Here is a 16,750-nt window from a genome sequence, read left to right on the forward strand (position 1 = left end):
GGGTTCAATTCCCGCCTCAGGCGACTGCCTGTGTGGAGTTTGCACGTTCTCCCCGTGTCTGCGTGGGTTTCCTCCGGGTGCTCCAGTTTCCTCCCACAGTCCAAAGATGTGCAGGTAAGGTGAATTGCTCATGCTAAATTGCCCGTAGTGTTAGGTAAGGGGTAAATGTAGGGGTATGGGTGGGTTGCGCTTTGGCGGGTCGGTGTGGACTTGTTGGGCCGAAGGGCCTGTTTCCACACTGTAATCTAATCTATACATTTTGCCTGAATCTTGCAGTTTGCCATTCACTACTGTACAAGGGAGACTAGTGGTTCTTTGCTCAATGAGAACTAATTAGCGGGTCGGTGTGGACTTGTTGGGCCGAAGGGCCTGTTTCCACACTGTAATCTAATCTATACATTTTGCCTGAATCTTGCAGTTTGCCATTCACTACTGTACAAGGGAGACTAGTGGTTCTTTGCTCAATGAGAACTAATTATATTTCCTTCATTCTTGCTGAAGTCCAATATGTTGAGTAAACATGATTTACAAAGCTAGTACACAGGACAGCAGGTAATCAGAAAGACTAATGGAATGTTGGCTCTTATTTCAAGGGGGTTGGAATATAAAAGTAAGGACGTCTTACTGCAAATGTGCTGGTGAGACCATATCTAGAGTACTGTGAGCAGCTTTGTTTCCCTTATTGGACGAATGATGTCATTCCACTGGAGGCAGTTCACAGAAGGTTCACAGGATGGTGCCCGGTACGGGAGGATTGTCTTATGAGCAAAAGCTAAACAGATTGGGACTCTACTCACCGAAGTTTAGAAGAATGATGTGATCTCATTGAAACGTAAGATTCTTAAGGGGCTTGACAGGTTAAATGCTGAGGATTCTTCATGGGAGAGTGCAGAACCAAAGGACATAGTCTCAGATTTAAAACTGAGATGGGGAGAAATTTCCTCCTTCAGACGGTTGAGAGTCTTTAGAACACCTTGCCGCAGGAAGCTGTGGGGGCAGAATCCTTGTGTATATTTAAGGCTGAGACAGATATACTCTTGATCAGTTGGGGAAACAAACCTTACAGGGAAAAGGCAGGAAAGTGGACGTGAGAAATTTTGGATCAGCCATGATACTATTGAATGGTGGAGCAGGTTTGAGGGGCTGAATGGTCTCCTCCTGTTCCCACTTCTTGTGGTCTTATGATTACCACATTTTTTGTGATACCACTGATTGAAATGTATGTCATCCACAGGAAATCATGCACATCAGTTGCAGATATCTTGCCAACTATCACGATGCCTTCATTTAGTAAAGTCCATGGCAAACAGGAAAGGATTACTGTGAAATAAGGACTGTCTGTGGATCACACGGCAGATGACTCTTGTGTGTGACATACACACCCATGAACAGCCAAACTGTGACACACAATCTGTGTGAGGAATGTGGCTGTCATGGTTGTATAGCTGGCAACGTACGTGGAAACTCTAGGATGGTGAGACAGTCCTGCATTTGTGTTAAGTATGTGAAGGTGTAGTGAGGTATATGAATGGCAGGTATGAGACCTGATTGCTAGATGATTGGCTGTGATATGAATCTATGAATTGATTAGTGGCTGAGGTTTGTGATACAGTTGGTAGGATGGTGACATGTTAAGCTACATTTGCCAATTTTTACTGTCCATATGAGGTTCTGAAACTTCTTCTAGCACTGCACTTAGGTCCTTGGAGTCTGACCTCTGGTGTTGTCCATTGTGGTTTTCTGTACCCACTGTCTTCTAACCATCTGGAGGGAGTCCTGTGGATAAAGGAAATCACTCTTCTGCTGATGGTTCCTCCATCAAAAGCTCCAATGTTATGTTTAAACCTTTTGGTGCTTGATTTCTTCCAGGTGTCATTTTCTAACGTTTCCTACATCAGAATCATTTCCTTTATCCTGCCAGGAGGATTCCACTTTAAGAGGTGCAGGCTGGCTATAAGCAATACAGGTTTGCTTTAAGTGAAGCAAGCCTCTCACATTATTGGCCCCTTGCTCATAATTCCAGCCAAACAACAGTGGAGTGAGCATTGGCTGGCCACTGAAATCATTAAAACAGATAGACAGCCTGAAGTTGGCATGCATTGAGACCCCATGTACTGTCCTTAATTTTACTTGTTGATTATAAATTTCTCTGTACACATTTAATTATATAACATAGCAAAAGGTCAAGAACAACAATCAGTCCAACCAGAGCAACAGATGTGAGCTTTCAATAATATTACATTTATCTATGTTGCCTGGAACGTGTTTTGTTTCATTTACTATTGCCCAGTTTACACTGTCCACAAAGCCACAATGCTTCTCATTTCAAGTGGGCTTGAAATCACTCTTGACAGCACAAACAATGTGGTCTGGACTCTAACACAACTATCATCATCTGTGGTCTGTGGAGTAAACTTTGGTTGGATTTGGTCCACTAAGACAGCAAGATAGTAGAAATAAAAAAAGAAGCAATTTGGTTACGTTTCTTACTTTCTAATTCTCTACCTTACAGAACTTTTGTTTTGCCAAATTTTGTTTTGCAACCACTGCCTTTCATGTATTTCAATGGCTGGGGGCTTGCACCTCATGCAATGAGTGACCACAGCAAATATGTCAGCTATAATCGAAACAGAGTGCTGGTGAAACTCAGCAGGGCTTAATCGACCGCCATGTCTCACTCCATGGGAGTGCACACTCTGAAGAGATTTTGCTCTTCCCTCCAACAGGATGCCTAGTTCTCCTGCAGATATCTTTCAGCCAGAACTCCCTGATTGGACCAGGTTAACAACCCCAATCAGCGAATTCATATTCTATGAGGTCCACCTGGCTGACCCCCTTACAATCATTACATCCCTCCCCCTCTGAGTCCGAGGACGTAGGCTGATTCTTTTTTTTGCAGCTCCTCCTGCAGTGTTTTAGCACCAGGTCAGGTTTCTGCAAACTCTGCCTCTGATACGGGTGGTATATAATACACAGGAGCTCACCTCTTACACCCAGAGCACCTCAGGAGAAAATCACTCTCTTCTCCAGGCAGCAAGGGTGTCAAGGTGGCAACATCTGCTGCATCCATCTCAGATTCTGAAGTATCTTCAACACTTGATGGAGAGGGAGAACCCATGGTTTTGGGAACAATTGGAAAGGCAGTTGAGGAGCCGGACATGGCTCCTGTACCGTTTGTGAGTTTGCAGCTTTCATACGGTCCACATGCTTGTTCAGGACCATCGCACTGACCTGAACTTTATACGTCCCTGGACCTGACCTTGCATCAACCATGCCCCATACCCATGCAGAGCCATTCCCATGGTTCTGACATCAAACTTCACCCCTGGATGTAAACTGTCTGTCTCCCTTAGCAGTCTTGTGTCCAGGATTAGTGTTCCTGATGCTAGTTCACCATCCCTCGCCAGGTCTGTGAAGGTTAGCTTTAATCTGCTGTGGAATCTTCTTCCCAGTAACACCTCTGCTGGAGCTATCCCTGTAGTTGTGTGAGGGGTGATCTAGTAATCAAATAGGAACTGGGACAGTTTGATATCGAATGAAGCTACAGCCTATTTCTTTAAGCCTGTGTTCAAGGTTTGCACTGGTCTTTCTGCCAGACTACTGGATGATGGATGGTATGGAGCGGTCTTTATATTTTGAATACCATTCAACTTTAGGAAATACTCAAATTCCCTGCTGGTTATCTGTGACCAATAATTTCCAAACAATGTGCGCAGTTTTTCTATCACCAGCCCCAAGTTTGATGAACTCTGTGCACGTTTAGTCACTTTGAGTGGGAGTCCACAATAGCCAAGAACACTGAGCCCATGAAAAGACTTGCATAGTCAACGTGTAACTGAGTCCAGGGTTTACCCAGCCATTCCCATGAATGTGGGGGAGCTGCTGGCAGTAAGTTTTGTTCTCGTTGGCACTTTGGGCAACATCCCACCAATGCACCAATATCAGCATCAAATAACTGGCCACCAGACATAACCTCTCACCAATGTCTTCCACTTTGGAAACCCCTGGATGACCCGGGTGGAGTTCAGCCAGTATCTGGTGGCGACTTTTGTTCAGAACAATCACTCTTGCTCCTCATAATAATATGCTGTCCTCGACAGTGGTCTGGTCTCTTGGGTCCAAAAAGGTTTCAGTTCTGGTTGTGACTGCCCTTTGGTTTCCCTCATCACCACCAGCTGGTTCAGTTTTGCCAGGACCGGATCTTTCTGCATCCAAAGTCTGAGATTGTCAGCTGTGACTGGAAGTGTGTCCAGAAAAGTTAAAAACCATCCCGGAGTCTTCCAGTGGTGGTATCTCCAATGGTGAATCTGCCAGCGGGAGGCAGCTCAATGAATCTGCATTCATTACTTATTCTCCTGGACACTGTTACAACTTGTAATTATATGCAGGGTCGAGACTGTGGCACTGCAAAAGCACAGCCGGTCAGGCAGCATCCGAGGAGCAGGAGAATTGACGTTTCGGGCATAAACACCTCAAAGGATGATAGCTGATTCTTCACTTCCCTGAAGGCTATGGCTTGGTCACGTGACCCTTTCTGAGGCTGACCCTTTAGGAGATGATACAAAGATGCCAGGATGGAGCCAGGTTATGTATGAATTCTCAGTAATAATCCACCACCCAAGAAGGGAGCCTGGGAGATGTGGGAGCTCGGGTACTTTTCATTGCCCGATAGGTGTAACCCGGTCTTATTGACTCTCTCTTGCCCAAGTAGGTCCATGGAACACACACTTTTTTGCTTCTGAGGCATTTGCCTGTCTGGGAGAATTTTTCAGGACTATGTCCAAGTTCTCCAAGAGCTCCTTATTGGTCTTCCTTGTTATTAGCACATCATCTAGATAAATGGCAACCTGGGGTAGACCATGTGAAATGTTCTCCATTGTCCACTGGAAAATGGCACAGACCAATGATACCCCAAATGTCAGTCTCATATATTGATACAAACCCTTAATTGCAGCATATTTCTGGGAATGTTCATCAAACCACAAGTACGCATGGCTCATTTCCAGCTTTGTGAATAACAGCCCCTCAGCCGGCTTTATGTGTGAGTCCTCGATGTGAGGGATTGGGTATTTATCCAATTACAAAATGCAGTCTATCCTTTATTTAAAATTCCCACAAAGGCGAACCGACTAATCAGTATGCTGGTGCTGCCCAGTCTGCACACTGGATGGTTTGATCATCCCTTCACTCTCCAGCCTCCTGATTTCTGCCTCTACTTTTGCCTGTAAGGTAAATGGCACTGGGTGGGCCTCGCAGAATCATGGAATTGTTTCCTGGTCAATGTTCAAGGTGGTCCTGGCTCCTCTGATAGTCCCTAGACCTTCCTGAACACCTACCGAGTACTTAGTTAGGACTTCACTCGAGCAGTTATTTTCTAATTGAAAAATGTTGAGCCAATCAAGATCAATCTTTCTGAACCAATGTTGCTCGATCAAGCTTGGCTCTGAGCTTTTTACTACAATCAGTGGGAACTGAACTAGCCGCTTCTCATAGGAGACCAGAACCAAAGTTGTACCCTCAATCTGCAAAGGTTCTCCAGTATAGGTTCTCAGCCTGGCTGAGGTCTTGTGAGACATAAGGGCTGGAGTCCGGAGTGAAGTTTGTTAAAGACAAAGTTTGTTCTGTGATCATTGAACCAGCCGCATTGACCTCTATTAAAACCAAGAGACCATTTAACCGCATGTTTATTTTGATTGGCTCTTATTTGGATGTTGCTAAGCAACTAAGTGTTCTAAATCAAATGTAGTTGGACGTTCCAGGGTGCGTACCCTCCTGGAAACTGACCTAGGAGTGATCATAGTCAATTTAAGTTAAGTGGGACTCTTTTGTTGTCAAGTCCACATACCGACAGCAACTGCAAAGGCTCACTGGACCAGATCCTGAAGAAATTGTAACCACTTGGCTGAGTTTTGACTCTGTTTTGGTGTTTTCCTGTGGGCTGACCTTGAGTCCCTTTGTTCAGGGTATGTCCTGAGTGAAGCTATGTTACTGCAACTCATATGCTCCACTTGGCACATTTTCCAATGACAAAGCTAGCTTGCCTGTTTGAAGTCCAGATGGGATTCAGCCATAGACACTTTACTATGGTTACATCATTGATCCCACATACCAAATGGTCTCTCAGCATGTAACCACCATTACATGCCTCTGCTAGTAATCTTAATCGAGTTGAAAATCCTGATACGGATTCCCCTGGTTCATAAAACAGAATCCCTACAGTGTGGCAACAGGCCCTTCAGCCCAACAAGTCCACACTGCCCCTCCAAAGAGTTACCTCGATCCATTCCCCCACCCCACATTTACTCCTGACTAATGCACCTAACCTACACATCCCTGTACAAAATGGGCAATTTAGTATGACCAATTCACCTCACCTGGATATCTTTGGATTGTGGGAGCAAACCGGAGCACCCGGAGGAAACCATGCTGACACAGGGAGAATGCGCAAAATCCACACAGAGAGTCGCCTGAGGCTGGAATTGAACTGGGTCTGTGGTACTGTGAGCTAACAGTACTAACCACTGAGCCGCCCCATATGTCTTTAATTTCTGACTAATAGTCATAGTTTCTCTGAATTAGAGGAGACTTGGGACCATCAACTCTTGGAAAAGCATTAGTATCTGGTTCCTCAGACAAAGTTAGGCTCCTACTAACTGAAAAAGCTGCAGGTCCATGAGCTGTCAGGAAATTTACTTATTGCTTTTCATCTGCCACAATGTCACTTGCCCCAAAAAATAAGATATTCTTTTCCCATACTGGGCACATTCTTTGTCAGCAGGGTCGAATGAGGCAAGTTTCCCAAATAACGACATGATGTAAACCATGCTTACCCCACCTTGACCGAATTTCTTTAGGAATGTGCATTACTCTTGTCACCTCCGGAACAGCTGCACAGAGGCCAGTACCCCAACACCACGTCGCCTTTTATTTACATGTGGGAAGTCCTTGACACTGGTCTAGTTCCTTCAGATCCAGCTGTCAGAGTGTCAGGATAACTGACACTCCTGTTTATATCAGTCACCCAGGGCTCCCTGATCGGACCAGATTAACAGACCCACTCACAGAGCTCATATTTTATGAGGTCCATCTGGTTGACCTTAATACAATTACTACACTTTGCTTTCATAAAAAAGCAAGCCTGCTAATCCCATTAATTAATTTATCGTGACTTCACTGAATTTTCCCTATCATTTGTATAAATGTCATCAGGTTATGGCAACCATTATATCTAATGTTTCAGTATTTTATATGTTTGATGTCCATTCTTCCTTAATTCTAGTTCTGTTGTACAAACAACAGATATACATGAAGGAGCTTTCCATTGCAGACTTCCCCTTGAAAAATTACAGCTTTGATATCAGTTTGTTCTTCTATTTTGTTAAAGTAAACAATCCATTGTTCATTGTTGGCATGGGCTATTGCTCTTGTTTCATTTTATTTAATTTTTTTCCTCCTGTGTATTACAGTGAGAATCTGACAAATTAGATTTTGAGTTTGGGGCAAATGAAGTCACAGAGAGTTGTGTGTCATTATGTTGGTCCTAGTGACAATGAACAAGTGATGGAGCAAAATATTTTGATGAAAATTAAGATTTCACCTCTTGTATTTGGCAGTAAAGAGAGATTTGTTTTCCTGATTTTTTTTCAGCGCTCCCTTTAAACAAGTCATTTCTGAATAAATTTTACTGATATACCGATTTTTAATTAAGTTAAACATACAGGATAATAATATCTGAATTATGTCATCACCTGGACTTTTTTTAATCAACTATTTCTACTTCAGTTGGTATTATATGGTCTCAAAGGTGATTAGAATATTTGGAGAAATTGATGTAAAAATTCCAGCTGGCAGCTGGCAACACTCAATGTGCCTTGATTTCAGTCTTTTGCTTTAACATTCTGTGTTTTAAGTGAGGGAAGTCTGCTGGCCTTACACACTTATGTCTACATGTAAATCCAGGCCCATAACCATGTGACAGCTTCTTAACTGTTTGTTGAAATGGCATTTTACAAACCATTCAGTTATATCAACACACTATAAAACATTGAGTAAGCATAATGGCAATGATCTAGGCATGAAACACACAAAGCATTTTCAGTACAATCGAGTGCAAAGCCAGATGTAGACTTGTTCTAATAATTGAGAACACTATCCCTGAAGGTATTTTGAAACAGTTTGACAGACATGCTCATTGGATCAGACTTTACAGCCAACTGTCCAGATTCCTGGGTATGTCCTTGTATACTGGGAGGACAGATGCACCAGATAGTCGTAGCCCTGGTGGAAGGAAATGACTTTGGGGGAAATCCACAATATTGACTGCAGGCACCATAAGGACCCAAGGCATCAGTTCAAGCATGAGTAAGGACGTTGCCTGATGACTAACACCTAACACCCTCTTTCACAGCTGCTAAATCACAAGTGCTCCTTTATCCTAACCACCAATAGGAGAAATGAGGATACATGATGTATTCTAGCCTGTTACCAGCACCGGCAATAAAGAGAGGACTGCAGATGTTGAAGGTCAGAGTCGAAGAGTGTGTTGCTGGAAAAGCACAGCCGGTCAGGCAGCATCCGAGGAGCAGGAGAATCGACGTTTTGAATAAAAGCTTTTGAGGCCTCATTCCTGATGAAAAGCTTATGCTCAAAACATCAATTTTCCTGCTCCTCGAATACTGCCTGACTGGCTGTGCTTTTCCAGCAACACACGCTTTGGTTCTTACCAACAGCTGATTGGTACCAACACAGGCTGAGCTGTCTGAGTCCTGAAGGATATATATGTCAGAGTGGACTCATGTCAGAAGGCAAGAGGGAAACTCCTACTCAACACATCAAGTTCCACGTTGCAGATACACCTCTCAATAACAATATTGTTATGAGGGAACACTGCACAGTCCTTACTTGAGATGAAGTACCATTCTCACACAGGACTAAATGAATGCTAAACAGCGGAAGCAGGATGCAGTGGACAAAGTAAACTGATTCCACAATCAACACAACAATTCAAAACTCGATGAAGACCTCTCATATCCAAAGTTAGAAATCACACAACACCAGGTTATAGTCCAACAGGTTTATTTGGAAGCACTAGCTTTCGGAGCGCTGCTTCTTCATCGAGTGGTTGTGGAGTATAAGATAGGGTTAGGGTTAGGGTAACCCTAACTTTCCTTCCATCATTACATTATGATTATGGATACTTGCTGGTGATTTATTAACTTTAGTTCCATATGCAACTCCACATAAAATGAAACTGTTCATACTTGCGTGTAACTAAGCCTGGACGACACTTGGGCTTTGGCTGATAAGTGATAAGTAATATCGCACCAGTGCCAGGCAATGATCATCTGCAACAAGACAGGATCTAAACTCGTCTCCTCAACATGCAATGGCATTACCATCCAGAATCCCCACATCAACATTACACCTGGGTATGCACTATCCCACCGACAGGACAGACCCAACAGACATGGTGGAACAGTGCAATACAGGTGAGAGTAAATGGTTCAGGATATCCTCAACATTGATTCTGGATGACAAAGCTTTGTGATTCAGGTCTCATGGCAAGAGTGAGGAGATTTCTTGCTGCCCTCCACCTATCATCTTCCCTCAGCTGTTGAGTCAGTATTTCTTCATGTTGGGCTCCACTAGGAAGAAACAGCAGAATATCATTGCCTCAGAGTGTACTCCGGGTGGAGGTCATCAATGATCAGAATAGGGGAGAGTGAGAACTGCAGATGCTGGAGATCAGAGTCAAAAAACATGGAGCTGGAAAAGCACAGTGGGTCAGGCAGCATCTGAGGAGCAGGAGAGTCGATGTTGGGCATAAACCCTTGATCAGGAAGGGCTGATGAAGGACTTATGCCCGAAATGTTGATTCTCCTGCCCCTTGGATGTTGCCTGACCTGCTGTGCTTTTCTAGCACCACATTTTTTGACAATGATCAGGATAGTTCAGTAGCACCAATACTAACTGAACTGGCCAAAGCTGAGTGACTGACTCTGCAGCTGGTGCTGTGGGAGCCAAAAGTGAAAGACATGCTGACTGCATCCTCACCAACCAACATGTCTCAGATGCCTCTGTCAATGAACTTCTTTCTCAAGTCTTTCCTAAATTAAGTTGTGAAGCACAAGGCAGAGGGAATGACACAGAGGAAAGAGAATAAAAATAAAGGAATGTACAGAAAGACAATATTCGAAAAGAATAAACATTCCAGTATCTCCAAAGATGTAATCAAGGAATTTTTTCTCTATGAGCCTTTGCAGAAGAGATCTCTCAGAGGCCACGAAAATGGTATAAAGAGTAGGGCAGAATGTTGCAGTTTTTTGAAAAATTATTAGGCCTGAAGATTCTTTCAGCTTCAGTGGAAGTTTGTAGTGTTTAGATATTGTTGAAAATTCGAGTTAGAAGCAGCCTTTTCAGCCTTCCTGGTTTGGCAACTTCAAACAGCTACAGTTGGCTTTGTGAACAAAGAAGAGGGGAGCGAAGAGGGGAACTATTTACAGCTTTGTGGCTTGGACCTGAGGAGCGTCTTGGCCATATTTGGCTCATCCATTAGATTGTACAAATCCTGTTCACCATGCTTTTCCACAGAGTGACAGGATGCATGCTCTACTACATATCCAATTCACTGTCTTATCAAATTAGCATGGACACACATTTTGAAACATTTAGAACATATTTTGCTCAACAAAGTGGTTGCTGTCATGTATGATCACAATTACAACAAAAGAACAGAAAGTTTAAACTTCCATTAAATCACGAACTGATCAATGATATCACATGAAATCAGTTGTCAGCAACATGGAAAGATAATGATGAATACATAATCAATGGCTTGAGGAACATAAATACCTTCATTAATGATGGCATACCACTTCAAGGAATGCTTTTGATATGATGGCCTGTTGAATGATTGGCACTGCAAGTCCCGAAAATGTGGCACTCCAGCCGGACAAGGAGGGTTCTTGCATGTCCTGTACTGCACACGGGAGCCCTGGCAATTCTTGCCTTTAGGACCAGGCCTCAATGGGAATAAAAAAAAAATTACTATTGGAATGCACAACTACATTAAGTTATATTTCTGCAAGAAAACACTGTCCCTGAACTTCTAAGAGGGGTGAACTCCAATCCTGACAGAGGACAGCAGTTATCACAATATTCCACCGAGATCTAACTGAGCGAAGCCTCTGCCTCTTTGGAGTGTTCTTCATAGAACAAGGATGTCAAGATGTTGGGGGAGCTTTCCGCAACACATTTTCCACAGCTCCCATCTACTTTGTGACCATCAATCTGAGCAGGAAGAAGAAACAGGGGGTGATGGGGATGGGGTGGGGTGAAGGTCGGGGTTCGGCTGGGGCGACACACACACACACACACACACACACACACACACACACACACACAGACGTTGTTCTTTCTGAAAAATATACTTCATTCATAAAATTTTCAAAAAGTACATTACACGACTACGTTGATGCAAACCAAATCAGTTTCTTCCAATACTCTGGAAGATAGAGTGGGGAACAAGATAGGGAACGGGGTGGGGGAGCTGGGTTTGGATAGGATGCTCTTTGGAGGGTCAGTACAGACTTGATGGGCCAAAAGGCCTCTTTCTACACTGCAGGGATTCTCTCATTGAATGACTCAATTTCTAATTTCCTCCCTCTCCGTCCGCTTGTTAGAAGAGAGGGATGATACCTCTCCCCATGGATTTGACATGTTACCAGTCAGAAGCTTACTGTCATACACCTCCAGCAGATTCTGGTCAATCAAGTCCCAAGAAATGTATACATTGGATGCTGATTCCTGGAATAAAGGGGTTTATGTATCAAGAATGGCTGAACAGATCAGACCTTTATGGATTAGAGGTTGGAAGAATAAGGGCGATGTTATTGACACATAGACGATTCTAAAGGGGCTGAGAGGAGCAGCACAGTGGCTCAGTGGTTAGCACTGCTGCCTCACAGCACCAGGGATCTAGGTTCGATTCCAGTCTCGGGCGACTGTCTGTGTGGAGTTTGCACATTCTCCACATGCCTGTGTGGGGCATCCTCTGGATGCTCCAGTTTCCTCCCACAGTCCAAAGATCTGCAGGTTAGGGTGGATTAGCAATGGGAAATGCAGAGCTACAGGGATAGGGTAGGGGTTGGGTCTGGGTCGGATGCCCTTTGGAGGGTTGATGTGGACTCGATGGGCCAAACAGCCTGTTTCCACACCATAGGGATTCTATCTTGAGAAGAGGTTATCACTTACAGAAGAGACACTCATTTAAAACTGAGATGCAAAGGAATTTGTTCTCCCAGAAGTCAGGAAATATCTGGAATTCTCTGCCACAGACAATAGTGGACACTAGATCACAAAGTAATTATAGAGGAGGTAGACAGATTTTTCAAACTTCAGCAAGTTAGAACATATGAGCTGGGAGCAGGAGTAGGCCATTTGGCCCTTCGAGCCTGCTACACCATTCAATAAGATCATGGGCTCAGCTCAACGTACCCACCTGTTCATCAATAAGAACATAAATAGAATTGACAAGAGGAGTTGAGGCTAGGCAAATCAGCCATGTCCCTCCTGATTGGCTCAGCAGGCTCAAGCAGCTGAATGGCCTACTCCTGGTCCTATTTCTTATATTCTTGAGCACAGACAGCCTGTCCAATAACTCATTCATTTGGAATTCTTCAACTTCAGTAATCAGCTCCTTTTTCACCCTGACATGGGAAACAACACCTCTCTTGGTAAAGACAGATGTATTTAATGCCTCAGTTATGTCAACTGACTAATGTCATAAATCTTTATCAACCCAAATCAGTTTCTTCCTCAGTGACTTCCTCTGATTATAAACTGTAGAAGATATTCCAAATCCCTTTTGTGTTATATGTTGTTCTTTTTCATAGGCCCTCCTTGCTGCTGTTAAATCCTTTTTCACTTCCCTGAAAGGACAGGGATTTAACACTGGGTATATGGATTCACATTCTGGTACATTTATGTCAACACAGCAAATCCAAAGCCATTTGGACACAATTTGTTTTCTGGTTATTAATCTAACATCTGTAGTCAAGGTTCTTTACTCAGAGAGTGGTAAGGGCGTGGAATGCCCTACCTGCCAGTGTAGGTAACTCAGCCACATTAGGGAGATTTATCACTGCCTTTATTCCTGATGAGGGGCTTTTGCCCGATTTCGCTGCTCCTTGGATGCTGCCTGAACTGCTGTGCTCTTCCAGCACCACTAATCCAGAATCTGGTTTCCAGCATCTGCAGTCATTGTTTTTACCTCGTTGATTTTAATCCTTAGATAAGCACATGGATGATGATGGGATAGTGTAGGGGGACTAGCTGAGAATAGTTCACAGGTCAGCGCAACATCGAGGGCCGGAGGGCCTGTTCTGTGCTGTATTGTTCTATGTTCCATATTCTATGTTAAATACTGTCGTACCACTACATTTAAGAAGAGTCTTATAATATTTGTTTTAAAGTATTTAGCATACACTGTTCCCCAACAGTGAAGTGTAATGTTTATTTGGATGTACATTTTCACGCAAAGAACTCAGTCATTCTCCTGTAGAAACTTGATGTGTAAAATGACAGGATACTTTGAACAATAGCAGTAAAAGTTTGATTTAGCAATATTCATTAGAATGCATCTGTTTGCTGACGGACAGATCTAGATTTTCCTCATTTGTGTGGTGAAACCAATGTCTTTTTCAATCTTTTGTCTTTTTCAGTCAAAGAATTTTCAAGGAAAACAGAGGGGTTCACTGCTGAGTTAATTCGAGAGAAGGCTGCCAGTGGAGGATGAGGCAAGTGGAGGATTCAAATGTTGGAAGGACTCAGAACTCTTGAGGTTGTCAGTATGAAGCAAGTTACAGAGCTGGGAAAGAGTGAGGAAAGGGTTGAAAAGGAGGATGAAAATTTTAAAAGTGATCCATTATTGGGAAAAGGATAGACCAGATCTAAAAGTTGAAGTTCTAAATTGGAGAAAGGCCAATTTTGACAGTATTAGGCAAGAACTCAAAAGCTGATTGGGGGCAGATGTTCGCAGGTAAAGGGACGGCTGGAAAATGGGAAGCCTTCAGAAGTGAGATAACGAGAATCCAGAGAAAGTATATTCCTGTCAGGGTGAAAGGAAAGGCTGGTAGTATGGGGAATGCTGGATGACTAAAGAAATTGAGGGTTTGGTTAAGAAAATGAAGGAAGCATATGTCAGGTGTAGACTGATAGATCGAGTGAATCCTTAGAAGAGTATAAAGGCAGTAGGAGTATACTTAAGAGGGAAATCAGGAGGTCAAAAAGGGGACATGAGATAGCTTTGGCAAATAGAATTAAGGAGAATCCAAAGGGTTTTTACAAATACATTAAGGACAAAAGGATAACTAGGGAGAGAATAGTGCCCTTCAAAGATCAGCAAGGCAACCTTTGTGTGGAGCCACAGGAGATGGGGGAGATACTAAATGAATATTCTGCATCAGTATTTACTGTGGAAAAGGATATGGAAGATATAGAATGCAGGGAAATAGATGGTGACACCTTGCAAAATGTCCATATTACAGAGGAGGAAGTGCTGGATGTCTTGAAACGCATAAAGGTGGATAAATCCCCAGCATCTGGTCAGGTGTAACCTAGAACTCTGTGGGAAGCTAGAGAAGTGATTACTGAGCCTCTTGCTGAGATATTTGTATCATCGATAGACACAGGTGAGGTGCCGGAAGACTGGAGGTTGGCTAACATGGTGCCACTGTTTAAGAAAGGTGGTAAGGAGAGCCAGGGAACTATAGACCAGTGAGCCTGACATCGGTGGTGAGCAAGTTGTTGGAGAGGATCCTGAGGGACAGGATGTACATGTATTTGGAAAGGCAAGGACTGATTAGGGATAGGCAACATGGCTTTGTGCAAAGGAAACTAAACTTGATTGAGTTTTTTAGGTAAGATTAGATTACATTAGATTCCTTACGGTGTGGAAACAGGCCCTTCGGCCCAACCAGTCCACACCGACCCTCAGAAGAGTAACCCACACAGACCCATTTCCCTTTGACTAATGCACCTAACACTATGGGCAACTTAGTATGGCCAATTCACCTGACCTGCACATCTTTGCACTGTGGGAGGAAACCGGAGCATCCAGAGGAAACCCCACGCAGACACGGGGAGAATGTACAAACTCCACACAGTCAGTCATCTGAGGCTGGAATTGAACCTGGGACCCTGGTGCTGTGATGCAGCAGTGTTAACCACTGAGCCACTGTGTTGCCCCTTTTTGAAGAAGTAACAAAGAGGATTGATGAGGGCAGAGCGGTAGATGTGATCTATATGTACTTCAGTAAGACGTTCGACAAGGTTCCCCATGGGAGACTGGTTAGCAAGGTTAGGTCTCACAGAATAAATGGAGAACTAGCCATTTGGATACAGAACTGGCTCAAAGGTAGAAGACAGAGGGTGGTGGTGGAGGGTTGTTTTTCAGACTGGAGGCCTGTGACCAGTGGAGTGCCACAAGGATCGGTGCTGGGTCCTCTACTTTTTGTCATTTACATAAATGATTTGGATGCGAGCATAAGAGGTATAGTTAGTACGTTTGTTGATGACACCAAAATTGGAGGTGTAGTGGACAGCGAAGAGGGTTACCTCAGATTACAACAGGATCTTGATCAGATGGGCCGAGAAGTGGCAGATGGAGTTTAATTCAGATAAATGCGAGGTGCTGCAGTTTGGGAAAGCAAATCTTAGCAGGACTTATACACTTAATGGTAAGGTCCTAGGGAGTGTTGCTGAACAAAGAGACCTTGGAGTGCAGGTTCATAGCTCCTTGAAAGTGGAGTCGCAGGTAGATAGGATAGTGAAGAATGCGTTTGGTATGCTTTCCTTTATTGGTCAGAGTATTGAGTACAGGAGTTGGGAGGTCATGTTGTGGCTGTGCAGGACATTGATTAGACTACTGTTGGAATATTGCGTGCAATTCTGGTCTCCTTCCTATCGGAAAGATTAGATTAGATTAGATTAGATTACTTAGTGTGGAGACAGGCCCTTCAGCCCAACAAGTCCACACCGACCCGCCGAAGCGCAACCCACCCAGACCCATTTACCACTGCACCTAACACTACGGGCAATTTAGCATGGCCAATTCACCTAACCTGCACATTTTTGGACTGTGGGAGGAAACCGGAGCACCCAGAGGAAACCCACGCAGACATGGGGAGATTGTGCAAACTCCACACAGTTGTCTGAGATGGGAATTGAACCCGGGTCTCTGGTGCTGTGAGGCAGCAGTGCTAACCGCTGTGCCACCGTGCTGCCCTGTTGTGAAACTTGAAAGGGTTCAGAAAAGATTTACAAGGATGTTGCCAGGGTTGGAGATTTGAGCTATAGGGTGAGGCTGAACAGGCTGGGGCTGTTTTCCCTGGAGTGTCGGAGGTTGAGGGGTGAGGGTTGAGGTTTACAAAATTATGAGGGGCATGGATTGGGTAAATAGACAAAGTCTTTTCCCTGGGGTCAGGGAGTCTCGAACTAGAGGGCATAGATGTAGGGTGAGAGGGAAAGATATAAAAGAGACCTAAAGGGCAACTTTTTCACACAGAGGGTGGTACATGTATGGAATGAGCTGCCAGAGGAAGTGGTGGAGGCTGGTACAATTGCAACATTTAAGAGGCATTTGGATGGGTATATGAAAGGAAGGGTTTGGAGGGATATGGGCCGGGTGCTGGCAGGTGGGACTAGATTGGGTTGGAATATCTGGTCGGCATGGACAGGTTGGACCGACGGG

The 16,750-nt window shown here is 44.0% G+C and overlaps 1 protein-coding gene across 2 annotated transcripts in view; it reads right to left on the reverse strand.

Annotated features, from left to right (window-relative positions):
* Positions 1–16,750, reverse strand: part of LOC122563838 (A disintegrin and metalloproteinase with thrombospondin motifs 19-like) — a 526,911-nt gene that overhangs the window by 223,387 nt on the left and 286,774 nt on the right. For both annotated transcript variants that reach the window (XM_043718038.1, XM_043718033.1), the window contains exon 12: positions 10,852–11,021. In XM_043718038.1, the coding sequence (XP_043573973.1) occupies positions 10,852–11,021 (170 nt within the window). The remainder of the gene's footprint in view (positions 1–10,851; positions 11,022–16,750) is intronic.

The sequence above is a fragment of the Chiloscyllium plagiosum genome, chromosome 2 (genome assembly GCF_004010195.1).
Source record: "Chiloscyllium plagiosum isolate BGI_BamShark_2017 chromosome 2, ASM401019v2, whole genome shotgun sequence".
NCBI classification, from domain to species: Eukaryota; Metazoa; Chordata; class Chondrichthyes; order Orectolobiformes; family Hemiscylliidae; genus Chiloscyllium; species Chiloscyllium plagiosum.